The 15146-nt window shown below is 38.9% G+C and overlaps 1 protein-coding gene across 8 annotated transcripts; it reads left to right on the forward strand.

The window, feature by feature from the left end:
* Nucleotides 1-1477: 1477 nt before the first annotated feature.
* Nucleotides 1478-14309, forward strand: TLR10 (toll like receptor 10). 8 transcript variants are annotated; one of them, XM_058722834.1, is made up of 7 exons: nt 1478-3590; nt 3811-3897; nt 9641-9738; nt 9964-10078; nt 10813-11043; nt 11153-13639; nt 13902-14309. In XM_058722834.1, exons 6-7 carry the CDS (start codon nt 11216-11218, stop codon nt 13905-13907), a joined length of 2430 nt encoding a protein of 809 aa, XP_058578817.1. In that variant the 5' UTR covers nt 1478-3590; nt 3811-3897; nt 9641-9738; nt 9964-10078; nt 10813-11043; nt 11153-11215; the 3' UTR covers nt 13908-14309. The 8 variants fall into 8 exon arrangements, with proteins under 8 accessions (XP_058578817.1, XP_058578816.1, XP_058578815.1 ...); XM_058722833.1 differs by having other exon boundaries at nt 9641-10078; XM_058722832.1 differs by lacking the exon at nt 9964-10078.
* Nucleotides 14310-15146: the final 837 nt, after the last annotated feature.

A 15146-nucleotide genomic window follows, 5' to 3' on the forward strand; every position in this document is an offset into this window, starting at 1 on the left:
TATACACAAGTTTTATGGAGTTTCTGGTGAGGATTAGCCAATATCTTGTATGTAATACTTCCTATAATACTTCCTGTATTTACTTTAGAAAAGTAAATCAAGCTATCATGAACATGATGATGGCGATAATGACACAGAATACTGCTTTAAAAAAATATTTATTTATTTTGAGAGAGACAGAGTACAAGCAGAAGAGGGGCAAAGAGACAGGGAGAGAGAAAATCCCAAGCAGGTTCCGTGCTATCAGCACAGAGCCTGATGTGGGGCTCGATCTTACCAACTATGTGATCATGACCTGAGCTGAGATCAAGAATTGGATGCTTGACTGACTGAGCCACCCAGGTGACCCCAGAATACTACTGTTTAACTGGGCTCCACTTGTTTTTGATAAGTAAATTAAAAAATAAGTAAAGAAGGGGCACCAGGTGGCTCAGTCAGTTAAGTGTCTGACTCTTGATTTCAGCTCAGGTCATGATCTCATGGTTAGTGAGATAGAACCTGATATCAGGCTCTGTACTCACAGCGTGGAGTCTCTGTGGGATTCTCTCTCTTTACCCCTCCCCCCTCTCAAAATAAACAAACTTTAAAAAATAAGTAAAAGAAATTCCATTCACTGGCAGGGCAAAGTGTTTAAACATTTTGAGCTCTGAAAAAGAAGAATATGTCTTTGGACAGCAAAAAATATATAAGTAATTTTTTCCATAAGAGGACCACAATAGAATGTGAGTGTCCTGATGATAGTGGTTTGAGAACTTCTGAAATGAAAGAGATTTTAGAGCTTAGTTCATCCAACAAACTAGGAATTCCCTCCCCACACTCCTAATGGGTGTGCCTCCAGTTACCTATTTTTATAGACATGTTTGCATATGTTTAGTGTGCAGCAGACTGTTCATTTTCTGTTGTTGTTTTTCTCTATGCTGTTATTTATTGTATTGTTTCCTCCTAAAGTATGTGCAGAAATACATGCATTACATTTTTTATGAAAAACCCCAATGTTATTATTTTGCTTTTGTTTTTATTTTATTTTTTTTAGAGAGAGAGAGCACAAGTCGGGGACAGGGGCAGAGGGAGAGAGAGAGAATCTTAAGCAGGCTCCATGCCCAGAGCAGAGCCTGATGCAGGGCTTGATCCCATGACCATGAGATCATGACCTAAGCCAAAATCAAGAGTAGTTGGATGCTTAACCAACTGAGCCACCCAAGCATCCCCCACCAATATTATTGTTTAAAAAAAATCTCATTTTTAAGATTTTATTTACACTAAATATTTAGGTGACACTGCTGGATATCACTAGTGAAGATAAAAACTTCCAAATGGATTGTCCACAAGAGGAATGGCCAATTAAAAAATGAATGATTATAATAGGTTTATGTATATATGAAATTGGGAAGGGAGTACATTCTTAGAACAAGAGTTTTTTTTTGAAGTTTATTTATTTATTTTGAGAGAGAGAGAGAGAGAGCACATGCAAATGGGGGAGGGGCAGAGAGAGAGAGAGAGAGAGAGGGAGAATCCCAAGCAGGCTCTACAATGTCAGTGTGGAGTCCGAGGAGGGGCTTGATCTCACAACCACCAGATCATGACCTGAGCCGAAATCAAGAGTCAGATACTTAACCGACTGAGCCACCCAGGTGCCCTGATCTGAACTTTGCAGGAAGGAACCTTCAAAGTGCTCTAAAATGCTTTGGGAAACAATATGGCAGTTCTGGAAAAAATTAAACCAAAAATTGCCATATGATCCAGCAATTCCACTTCTAGGTATAAACCCAATAGAATTGGAAGCAGGGACTTGAACCCCCATGTTCATAGGAATATTATTCACAATAGCCAAAAGGTGAAACAACCCAAATATCCATTGATGGATGAGTGGATGAAGAAATATGGTATATACACAAAATAAAATATTACTCAGCTTTAAAGAAAACAATTCTAATATATACCACAACAGGGAAGAACAGAGTCCTGCCTTACCATTCTTTAACAAGAGTTAGGAATAATTTTTTCTTTAACAAAACTTTCGATCTTGAAGTTAGAGTGAGAGCAGTTAGAGAAAGAAAGATACATAAAGGAACCAGAATGACAATGGAAGGTACATCACTGAGCCTTACCACCACTGCTATGTAGTGAGAAGGATTTCTTGAAGAACAGGTTTTGATCATGGAGGCCAGACTAGTCCAATATGAAAGGTGAAATGAGATATGTGTGGACCTCACTGTTTTCAACGAAAGTATTAGAAATCTTTTTGGTTTTTTTGTTTGTTTTAGTTATTACTAGACCAGAAAGGGTAACTGGGCCCCAAAGAACTCTCATCAAGGGAGGTGAGATTTCAGAGAACAGACTGGAATAATTTCCACCCTGCCACCCCAACCAGAGAATGAAGTCTCAGGAAGCTGTAGAGATGTGCCCTCTTAAAAGGTTAGATAAGGAGTCAACAATAAGTTTAATTGGGCAATCACCCTTTAAAGACTGTGACAGTTACACCAGGTAGTCACGCAACTGTGGCCAGATTTGAGGCAGGAGGGCTGAGATGATGAGTGTACAATGCTTCTAGCATTACCAGTGAGTTTTGAGGTGGCTCAGTTATTAGAAGACAGAGAGAGAGAGAGAGAGAGAGAGAGAGAGAGAGAGAAGGAAATTCTGAGACACATTACAACATGGAAGAACCTCGAAAACATTACACACTAAATAAGCAAGTCACAAAAGCGCAAACATTGCATGATTCCACTCATATGAGGTGCCTAAGGTAGTCAAACTCCTACAGAGAATGTAATAGTGGACCCCACGGGTGGAGAGGAAGGGGAATGTGGAGTTATTGTTTAATGGGTCTAGAGCTTCTGGTTGGGAAGATGAGAAGATCTACAGATAGACAGTGTGATGGTTGCACAACCATATGGATGTACTTGATGGCACCACACTTAAAAATGGTTAGGGGTGGGGGCACCTGGGTGGCTCAGTCAGTTAAGCGTCTGACTTCGGCTCAGGTCACGATCTCACGATTTGTGAGTTCGAGCCCTGAGTGGGGCTCTGTGCTGATGGCCTGGAGCCTATTTCAGATTCTGTGTCTCCCTCTCTCTCTCTGCCCCTCCCTGCTCATGATCTGTCTCTCTGTGTCTCAAAAATAAATAAATCTTAAGAAAAAAAATTTTTTAATGGTTAGGAGAGTCAGGGTGACTCAGTCGGTTGGGCATCTGACTCTTGGTTTTGGCTCAGGTGGTGATCTCACAGTTCGAGAGTTTGAGCTCTGCATTGCGCTCTGCTCTGACAGTGCAGAACCTGCGTGGGACTCTTTCTCTCCCTCTCTCTCTGTTCCTCTCCACTTGTGCTTGCTCTCCCTCTCTCCAAATAAAGAAACTTTTAAAATGGTTAAAATAGTAGATGTTATGTATGTGTATTTTACTGCCATTTTTTAAAAAAGTGCTTGAAGATTGTAATAAATTCATGCAACGTGTAATGCCACTAGCATGCAGTAGGGGGCAAAGGAGCTTAAGCTTCACTGAAAAGCTTGATTCGAGCACTCCTGCCCCCAGTTCTGGTCCAGCCAACAAATCATCCACACCTGCAGCTTTGCTAGAGTCGCTGCAAGCCAGGGGGTAAGAACTATTAGCCTTGTTTGCTCTAACACTCATGAGAAAGAAATAAGGGTGGGATGGGTCTTTTCTAAAGAAGAGATCATTCGAACACATGTACATGGGAGGAAAGTAGCCTTACTCAGATTTTTAGTATTTATTATTTTGCCTATATTCATCTAAAGATTAACAATTAATGAGTGATGTTGGGGCTACTGATCTAAGGACTTGAACTGTCTTGTAGGTGCTTGAGGGTTTGGATTTTCTTTCACTGGTCGCTGATTAAACCTGGTCAGTTCTTCTACTCAGAATGGATGATCCCATCCTTGTGGTGAGGTTTCTCCAGCTTTTATTTTCCTGTAGTACATGTTAATATCATCTGCTTTGGCTATTTAAAGCATATTTGTTGCTCCTTTACTAAAGTTCTGCATTTGTGTTTTAGGTCAAAAAGTAGAAGCCCATCTAATAGATTTTGTACAATGTAGATATCTTGTTCAGTTTCCTGCAAAAGTCCACGGTGGCTGAAGATGGCCATGTGGCCGCTATAGAGTACAGGATGATTAATAGCACCTAAGCACCTGATTCCTAGAAGAGCTTTACCACAGACCACCTATACTGAATGATGAATTGAAGTTCTGTGTACGGTCTAAGTTTTATTTCAGTTCTCATGAGTTCATAACTTAGGAAAGGATGTAGACAAAGTCTCTTGAGCTTTGTGATACCTAGCAGAGTGACCCCTAGTAGCTGCATGCCACTTCAGAGAAAGGCGCACGGGGTGGGAAGGGAGGAAGAAGCCACCATAACAGCTACCCCTGAGAGTGGAATCAACATGGGTAATCACATCCTAAAAAACTTCATTTCACAGTTTGAAAAGCCTTCAGTTTGCGTGCTGGAAGGGACTAGATAGGTCTGGGTTCACATCCATACTCTGTGACTTATTCACTGAGTCACTTTGGGTAAGTTACTTAACCTCTGAGTTTTGGCTTCTCCATTTGTGAAATAGGGATAAAAAAATGGCCACCATTTGGGGTGCCTGGGTGGCTCAGTCGGGAAAGCGTCCAACTTCGGCTCAGGTCATGATCCTGTGGTCCGTGAGTTTGAGCCCCATGTCAGGCTCTGTGCTGACAGTTCAGAACCTGCAGCCTGCTTCAGATTCTGTGTCTCCCTCTCTCTCCCTCCCTCTCTCTCTCTCTCTCTGTGCCCCTAGCCTGCTCATGTACGCACATGTGCTGTCTCTCAAAAATAAACAAACATTAAAAAAAAACTTTTTAAAAAAGGCCACCATTTTGTTAAGTTATTGAAGGGATCGAACAAGATAGTGTATGGAAAACATTTAGCTCTATGCCAGGCACATAGGTGACACCCAAAAATGTCATTCTTGCTCTTTCTTATGTTGCAAAGATTGTACAACATGCTATAGGTTTTAACCCTTTCTCTACTTTTTTGCATCACTGGGAAAAGAAAAGTTAGATGGTTAAGTATTCTTTGATAAATCACTAACAGTCATTTCATAGTGTCTTTTGATTTGGATTTTTAAATCATAAGCTATTAAAAAGTCATTCTCTTTTTTACCTATTTTCAGCAGAGTAGTAATAGTAGGAGGAGTATGATAAAAATATGCAATACATATTGAATGCATCTTTCATAAAAAATTTATGTTATACTTTTTAAAATGTTGTAATGAAATGCCATAGTGCACATGCATTGACTGAGAGATAGGACCTTATTATTTTCTTACATTAAGGAAAGTTCAAAAGAGTTAGTTCCTCTCCCTTCTTTAGAATAAATTACAAATGAGGTTGTGGTATTGGGTAGGGAGAAGAGGTGAGTAATGTATAGAGATCATGACACCTCCTTTCAGGGGATTCTAGAAGTAGCAACTAGGTTAGATATTGTCACATTTTTCAAGGGCCATAGCCTCCGAACCCAGGGGCTTTAAGTTAGTTGCTACAAATTTAATTACTCTGTGAGATGATGATGTTAAAAACACTTTTTTGAGTTTAATGACTATAACTGTCAGTGTCTTGCCAAGCCACAATGGATCCTGAGACAAAAGCAAAATTCAGTAATACTGATCCTGTCTTCACGAAAAATTTTGATATTTTGTTCATTGTGAATTTTTATGTTAAAATTAATTTTAAAATATTCCATTAAAACATTGTTTATCTTGATTCTTGAATTTCTTGACACTCCTTAAAATTTGTGTCTGAAATCACCCTACCCTTGGCCTAGATAACTGCTACCATTTGAATAAGCCACACATGGTAACAGTGATTTATATACATGATCTCTTTTGTGCCTCTGCACAAAATTTATTTTATAGATGAAAAATTGAAACTTTCAGCAGTTAAATAAATAGTCTAAGTTAACACAGGCAGTAAATGACTAAGATAGGACTTGAACACAAATCTATCAGTCCCCAACACCAAACTCATGATCTGACCATCATGTACTACACCATATCAGGAATTCACAACACAATTCATTCATTCAACACACATTTTTGAGAACATATTATGTGCCATCATGTGCTAAGAGATACAGAATTGAATTTATTTATTTATTTTAAAAGACTTTATTTTTCAAAGTAATCTCTACACCCAACATGGAGCTCGAACTCACAACCCTGAGATCAAGAGTCACACACTTCAACAACTGAGCCAGCTAGGCACCCCTCATTCATAGATAGATTTAAAAAGTATTTACTGAGCATGTGCTTTGTGCACTATTCTATTAGGTGGGATACAGAAGTGAAAAAGCTCATCAGCTCCTTTCTTCTCTCATGGGTATAAGACGTGGAAGAGACAGTCAATAAACAAGTGCTCTGTTTTGAAGAGAAATAAAATAAGGTGATATGAACTAATAGCAAGTCTGGCCACTTTAGATTAGGTAGGTGGTCAAGTCAGGACTCTTAGAGAAGATAAAATTTTTTTTCAAAAACTTTTTTATTGCTGAGAGAGAGACAGAGTGTGAGCAGTGGAGGGGCAGAGAGAGAGGGAGACACAGAATTCGAAGCAGGCTCCAGGCTCTGAGCTGTCAGCACAGAGCCTGACGCGGGGCTCAAACCCACAGACTGTGAGATCGTGACTTGAGCCAAAGTCGGACGCTCAACCAACTAAGCCACCCAGGAGCCCTTAGGAGATAAACTTTTTAAGCCAAGATCTAAATGAGAAGAGAGATCCAGCCAAGGAAGGGTTGGGAAAGAGTAACCCAAGGGAGAGGGGGGTGGGAAATCCAGTGCAAAGTCCTAAGGTCAGAGCGAGTATAGTTGTGGCCAGGGAGCAAAAAGAAGGACAGTATGACTGGAGTGTAGAGGGCCAGGAGAAGGGTGGTATGAAGAGAGATCCTAGAAAGAAGCAAGAGCAGCTCATGGAGGGTGTTATAAACCAATTTCAGGTGTTTGGGTTTTATTCTAAATGTAACAGTATGTAGTTAGGACATAGGTTGGCTGCTGTAACAAAATATAGTGGCTTAAATAAGATAGGGCTCAACAAAATGGTTCAGTCCATGTCAGTCCTTATAAGTAATTGATATAAAACCTAAACTGTGTGGCATTTGCAGACTTACTCATTAGGTTCCTTGGACTCTATGATGGGAAAGTTTAAAGAATCAGTATGACTTAGTGAGATACAATTTTATTATTAGGTTATTACAAGATATTTTGAAAACAAATTTGCCTTGACTCACCCTAGAGAGACAAGGTAGCTGAGGGGCTAAGACACCAGGCACTGGACTCACCATCTATTAACTTTGTGACTCTGAGGCAGTCATAGGACCTCTCTAAGCACCACCTTCCATATCTGTGAAAGGTGAACTGCGGTAGCACTGACCCTGTAAGGCTGTTGTTGTAAGGATCAAGCTATATAAAATTAGTATTACATAGCTCAATGAATGTTAGTGGTTGTTATTAAAAAGACATCAAGTGGCCACTGCCTCATTTGCATGACAGAGTCAGTATGGAGTGGAGATGCTATCTGCCTTGAATAGATATAAATGTATGGATTCATCACCCAGGACAAGTTACTAAGGTCATCCTAAAGGTGGGTAATGGATTAATGTTATGGTACTGGTAACAAATTTAGTTTCCCATATTTTTAAAATCTGGAAAATTATCATGAACATAAAGTTGTATTATAGGGGCTCTTTTTTTACGTTCGTGGTTTGTTCTTATATTGATCATTGGATGCTATATTAAGTGTCATATAAAAAGGAGTGACCAAGAAAAGGCTACCTGGGATAAATTGGAAGAATATTCTCAGTGGAAAGGTGAAAACCCCAGGCCAGTTCCAGGTTACCATCTTCTCAACCCCATTCCCCACCCAGTGTCTTTTGTGCTTTCTTCCCCTGAGCACACAATGGACAAGGAATATCAAAATCAAAGTTTTCTCTTCACAGTCATGTCACAAGATGGTCAAACATTTCTGTATCCATTTTTCTATATTCTACAAAATAGTTTTATAAAGTATTGCATTTTTAAGTTATTTTGGGAAATGTCCACATTTTCTAGAATTTCTAAACAACAACGACAAACTTAGGCAGGTTCTAGAGAAAGAAAAATCTAGATGAGCATGAGGTAATATTCCAGGTGTCCTCTTGTATGAGTTCTGCCTGTTTTGTCCCCCCACCATGCCTTCATACATATTATTGCATTTATTTATCTTGAAACTCTGGGAGGGGAGTACTATTTTCTGCATTTTACAGATGAGGAAACTCATGGGTGCAGAATTCTGAGGACTTTGAGAGAAGAGTCAGACTTCAAGTTGTTTAGACACAGAACAGAGGCAATTAAAGAACTAAGATTTTCATAATATTCATTATTCAATATATTTATTAAGTACCCACTCTGCTGGGAACTTTTCTGGGCACTGGGGCTATAGCAGTGAATAAAACAGATAGAACTTCTGTTCCTACATAGCTTACATTCTAGTAAGGGGTAAGAAAAGAGAGTCTATAAAAAAATAATAAAAGCACATGTTAGGTGGTGAGAAGGGCTAGAAAGAAAAATAACTTTTTGGGGCACTGGGTGGCTCAGTCAGTTAAGCATCTGACTTCAGCTCAGGTCATGATCTTGCAGTTCACGACTTCAAGCCCCGCATCAGGCTCTGCTGATAGCTCTGAGCTTGGAGCCTGCTTTGAATCATGTGTCTCCCTCTCTCTCTCTCTGCCCCTCCCCTGCTCATGCTCTGTCTCTCTCTGTCTCTCAAAAATAATGAACATAAAATGTTTTTAAAAAAAGAAAAGAAACATAAGTTTAAGATAAGGAGAATAGAGAGTGGGAAGTGATATTTTGTAGAGGGTGGTCAAAAAAGTCTCTCTGATGTGGTGATCTTTATGCAGAGATGTGAAGGGAGTGAGGGAGCATGCCACTTGTCATCTAGGGAAAGTGTATTTTGGAAAAAGAACAGCAAATCCAAGTTCAAAAATCTAATGTGGGAGCATGCTTGGAAAGTGTAAGGAATGACCAGACTAGAGTAGGAGAAATGGATTGAAGATGTCAGCTGTTGCAAGGACTCAGGATTTTCCTCCAGTTGAAATAAGAAAATAGTGGAGGATTTGGACTAGAAGAGGGGCAGATTCTGATGTACATTTTAAAGATTCCTCTGTTTGTTGGGTGGAAATGACTGAAGAGGCACAAGGTTGATAGGAAAGACCTCCTGGGTCTCTATCAAGAAGTGGTTAGATTCTAATATTAAATTTGTAAACTCTTAAACTTTATTTCTTCCTACACCATGCACTAGGAAAACACCAAGGCGAGGTAAGTAGCTTGGTTAGAGTTTTCCTGCTTAATACATGCGTGTATTTCCTGCTTAATACATGTGCCCAATACACACCAACCCTCACTTTCCTCAGGCTGGTCACTCCCACAGAACAGCAGGAGGAACAAAAGATATAATACTTCATGGGAAGATATGGTGTAGTGAGATCTCTCTGCTGTTCATGCTATCCCATTGTTCTGAGAAGCTATGTGTCTGTGTGCCCATGTACCTGTGCAGAGATGGTGTATATATTTTGGCACTGTAGAAAGCCCCCAAGAAATGGAAACTGTTTTTATCATTATTTCTCTTATTTGTCAGTGATCCAGATTGCTGTTGCCACCAACCTGAAGACATATGGAACCATAAGGACAGGAACCATTCTGTTTATTTCTGTTTTAGACCTTCCATGTGTATGGGTAAGCATTGTTGAAAATCAGATATTAGCTCAAAGGACTCTCTATGTCCACAAATGTAAAAGTTGAGGAACAATTCCTTGACGTTAATTCAGGAGCCCATAGTATTTGGTAATAAAAAAGTACTTTCATTGAGAGTTTAAATCTTGCACAAAAACTGCACATAGATGTTTATAGCTGCTGTATTCATAATTGCCAAAACTTGGAAGAAACCAACATGTCCTTCAGTAGGTGAATGGATAAACAAACTATGGTACATCCGGATAATGGAATACTATCCTGTGCTAGAAGGAAACAAACTATCAAACTATGCAAAGAATGGAGGAACTTTAAATGCATACTAGTAAGTAAAATAAGCCAATCTGAAAAAGCTATATACTGTATGTTTCCAGCCAAATGACAGTCTGAAAAGGACAAAACTATGGAGACAATAAAAATATCAATGGTTTTAAAGAGTTGTGGAGTACAAGGAAGATGAATAGGCAGAGCATAGAGGATTTTTAGGGCAATGAATGTATGCATAATGATGAAAGCATGCCACTATACGTTTGTCCAAACTCATAGAATGTCCAACACCAAGAGTGAACAATAATGTCAATTGTGGACTTTGAGTGATTATACTGTGTCAATGTAGGTCCATCGATTGTAACAAGTGTGCCATACTTGTTATGAGGATGTTGCTAACTGGGGAGGCCATGCAGGTGTGGGGTTGGGGGGATATGGAAAAATTTCTTTTTTCTTTTTTCTTTTTTTTTTTAATTTTTTTTTCAACGTTTTTTATTTATTTTTGGGACAGAGAGAGACAGAGCATGAACGGGGGAGGGGCAGAGAGAGAGGGAGACACAGAATCGGAAACAGGCTCCAGGCTCCGAGCCATCAGCCCAGAGCCTGACGCGGGGCTCGAACTCACGGACCGCGAGATCGTGACCTGGCTGAAGTCGGACGCTTAACCGACTGCGCCACCCAGGCGCCCCGATATGGAAAAATTTCTATACTTTCTCCTCAATCTTTCTGTGAGCCTTAAACTTCTCTAAAAGAATAAAATCTTAAAAATTTTCACTTTCAATTTTCTTAAAGCCTTCAGGCTATCCAAATGGGATGCAAGGGAGTGTTGAATATGGCCTGGCAATGAAATTCCGAAGTTGAACTGGGAGAAAGGCACTTCTGCCAACTATTATATATATCCCTTCTGGGAATTCTGACTTGCCTCAGTGATGGGGATATGCACAGCAACTGGCTTGGAAATCTGTAAGCCAAACTCTCAGATCATGTCATGATCTCAGATCATGTCAAAGACTCAATATACAGGTTAGAAATCTGTTCCAAACTCTTGGTGAATATAGTGAATTTTGGGCATCAAAAATAATCCTGTAGGATTTAAAAAATGATAACCATTTAACATTATATATATTTCTAGGATTTTGAACTCATCTTCATCATTCATATGAAGGAACCAAGTGATTGAATCCTTGGAATTACAATGACATTTATCAGAAGCATTTATGTATTTTGTAGTATTGTTATGTCAGTGCTGGGCTATGTGTCAAAGCCGCCAGAAGACAGGGAATTGACAACCAACTGCTCCAACATGTCCCTAAGAAAGGTTCCTGCAGACTTGACCCCAACCACAACCACACTGGATTTATCCTACAACCTCCTTTCTCAACTTCAGAGTTCAGATTTTCATTCTGTTTCTAAACTGAAAGTTTTGATTCTATGCCATAACAGAATCCAAGAGCTGGATATCAAGACCTTTGAATTCAACAGAGAGTTAAGATATTTAGATTTGTCTTACAACAGATTGAAGATTGTAACTTGGTATTCACTGGCAGGTCTCAGACATTTAGATCTTTCTTTCAATGACTTTGACAGTGTGCCTATCCATGAGGAGGCTGGCAACATGTCACATTTGGAAATCCTGGGTTTGAGTGGGGCAAAAATACGAAAATCAGATTTCCAGAAAATTGCTCATTTGTGTCTAAATACAGTCTTCTTAGGATTAAGAAGTCTTTCTTATTATGAAGAAGGTAGCCTGCCCATCTTAAACACAACAAAACTTCATATTGTTTTACCAATGAACACAAATTTCTGGGTTCTTTTGCGTGACGGAATCAAGACTTCAAAAATACTAGAAATGACAAACATAGATGGCAAAAGCCAATTTTCAAGTTATGAAACTCAACAAAATCTTACTTTAGTGAATTCCAAGACATCTATTCTATTGCTTAATAAAGTTGATTTACTCTGGGACGACCTTCTCCTCATCTTCCAGTTTGTTTGGCATACATCAGTAGAATGCTTCCAAGTCCAACATGTGACTTTTGGAGGCAAGGTTTATCTTGACCATAATTCATTTGATTACTCAAATACTGCAATGAGAACGATAAAATTGGAGCACATACAGTTCAGAATTTTTTATATTCCACAGGAAAGGGTCTACTTGCTTTTTACCAAAATGGATATAGAAAACCTGACTATATCAGATGCACAAATGCCACACATGCGGTTTCCTAATTATCCTACAAGATTCAAACATTTAAATTTTGCTGATAATATCTTAACAGATGACCTGTTTAAGCAACCTATCCAATTGCCTCATTTGAAAACTTTAATTTTGAAGGGCAATAAATTGGAGACACTTTCTTTAGTGAGTTTCTTTGCCAACAACACATCCTTGAAGCACTTAGATCTCAGCCAGAATCTGTTACAATATGAAAATGATGAAAATTGCTTTTGGCCAGAAACCTTGATCACTATGAACCTGTCATCCAACAAATTTGCTGATTCTGTTTTCAGGTGCTTGCCCAGAAGTATTCAAATACTTGACCTGAATAATAACAAAATTCAAACTGTCCCTAAAGAGATTATTCATCTGAAGTCTTTGCGAGAACTAAATCTCGCATTTAACTTTCTAACTGATCTTCCTGGGTGCAGTCATTTCAGAAAACTCTCAATTCTGAACATTGAAATGAACTTAATTCTCAGCCCATCTCTGGATTTTTTCCATAGCTGTCAGGAAGTTAAGACTCTGAATGCAGGAAGAAATCCATTCCGGTGTACCTGTGAATTAAGAGATTTCATTCACCTGGAAAAATATTCACAGGGCATGATGATTGGATGGTCAGATTCATATATCTGTGAATACCCTTTGAATCTAAAGGGGACTCGGTTAAAGGATGTTCATCTTCCTGAATTATCTTGCAACACAGCTCTATTGATTGTCACCATTGTGGTTATCATGCTAGTTCTGGGGACGGCTATGGCCTTCTGCTGCCTCTACTTTGATCTGCCCTGGTATCTCAGGATGCTAGGTCAGTGGACACAGACATTGCAGAGGATTAGGAAGACAACCCAAGAACAACTCAAGAGAAATTTCCAGTTCTATGTGTTTATTTCATATAATAAACATGATTCTACCTGGGTGAAGCATGAATTAATTCCCAATCTAGAGAAAGAAGAGAACTTGATTTGCCTTCATGAAGGAAACTTTGATCCTGGTAAGAGCATTACTGAAAATATCATGAACTGCATTGAGAAAAGCTGTAAGTCCATCTTTGTTTTGTCTCCCAACTTTGTCCAGAGTGAGTGGTGCCATTATGAACTTTACTTTGCCTACCAAAATCTCTTCCATGAAAATTCCGATTACATAATTTTTATCTTGCTAGAACCCATTCCACTCTACTGTATTCCTACCAGGTATCCTAGGCTGAAAGCTCTTATGGAAAAGAAAGCATACTTGGAATGGCCCAAAGATAGGCGTAAATGTGGACTTTTTTGGGCAAAACTTAGAGCTTCTATTAATGTTAATTTATTAGAAACCAGAGAGATGTGTGAACTACAGACATTTGTGGAGTTGAATGAAGAGTCTCAAGGTTCTGTAATCTCTCTGATAAGAACAGACTGCCTATAGGGGCGCCTGGGTGGCGCAGTCGGTTAAGCGTCCGACTTCAGCCAGGTCACGATCTCGCGGTCCGTGAGTTCGAGCCCCGCGTCAGGCTCTGGGCTGATGGCTCGGAGCCTGGAGCCTGTTTCCGATTCTGTGTCTCCCTCTCTCTCTGCCCCTCCCCCGCTCATGCTCTGTCTCTCTCTGTCCCAAAAATAAAAAATAAAAAAAAAAGTTGAAAAAAAAAATTAAAAAAAAAAAAAAAAAAAAAAGAACAGACTGCCTATAAAAATCCTCCCTTCCCGTAGGGAAATGGGCCTTGCATACACCATGGGGATAGAAATTGATACAGCCTTTATGATGGTTATTTGGCAATATCATTTAAATGAAAAATGTCTTTTCTTTTATGTCACTTCCTCGAAGGATTTCTAAGAATGTATCCTACAGAAATACAAGTTTGCAAAGGCTTCTATAAAACGGTGTTCATCCCAGAATTATTTTTAATACTGAAAATTGAAAACAGCTCATGTTTCCACAGAATAAAAATGAATTCAATAAATTATAGTTCATTAATGCGATAAAATGTTACACAGCCATTAAAAAGAATGAGGTAGTTCTATATTTACTGGTATGGAGAAAATTATATTAATATGGTGGTTTATATATTGAAATAAAAGTCTAAATGAATCTATATTCAGTACTTTGGCATACTTTGGTATACTTTGGCGATTTCACTTTGGTATAGTAACAGTGGTTTAGGCCTGGGAGGTTATATTACAGAAAACTTTTGGTTTCTATGTTGTATATTTCCATAATGTTGGAGTTGCTTAAGTGAATCTATATTTATTAGGTAGAAAAACAAAAAATATAATGTTTAAAGCCTACACATCCTACTCATTTTGCTTGATTCTTCCTTTCTAGTCTCCCCAGTCATAGAAAGAAAACAAGCTTTTCTAAATTTTGCAAAATTATATTTCAAAAAATGTTACCTCCTTCATTAGAAAAATTTCTGTGACTTACCCACCTGATAAAGGAAGAAAATGGCCATGCTTGTTTAAGATCTGACACCAATCTCCTGTTACCTTCCTGACTCCTATCATTGAGCCGTATCAAGTTATTGGCCCTTTTCCAGAACATCCAGTCTCTTTCTCTGCCCCCAGACCTTAACATATTGCATGACTGACTGTACAATCCAAATGTCAACTTTTTTTTGGAAAACTTCCTCACTTCTAAGTATGATGCCCCTTGATTCTCCATAACACTTCAAATATATTTATATCACAAACTGATCATATATATTTTTAAAGTTTCCCATTCTCATTAGAGTATGAGCTCCTCAAAGGCAAGGACAGACTTCCCTCTGCCCTTATATCAACAGGTGTTTACTCAGTCCCTGGTTCAGAGAAGGTGTCAATAAGTGTTTATGGAATGGATGCCAGGTAAGCTAGAGGAACTTAGCAGGGACTCAACCAGCTTCAGGATAGAAAGTCAGGGGAAAAAGGCAGAGAATCCAGAATTGAAGTATTTC

The sequence above is a fragment of the Neofelis nebulosa genome, chromosome 3 (assembly GCF_028018385.1).
Source record: "Neofelis nebulosa isolate mNeoNeb1 chromosome 3, mNeoNeb1.pri, whole genome shotgun sequence".
Classification (NCBI taxonomy): Eukaryota; Metazoa; Chordata; class Mammalia; order Carnivora; family Felidae; genus Neofelis; species Neofelis nebulosa.

What these genes read in the sequence shown, in the direction of transcription:
- TLR10 (XM_058722833.1), top strand. Translation starts at nt 11,216, where the DNA reads ATGACATTTATCAGAAGCATTTATGTATTTTGTAGTATTGTTATGTCA.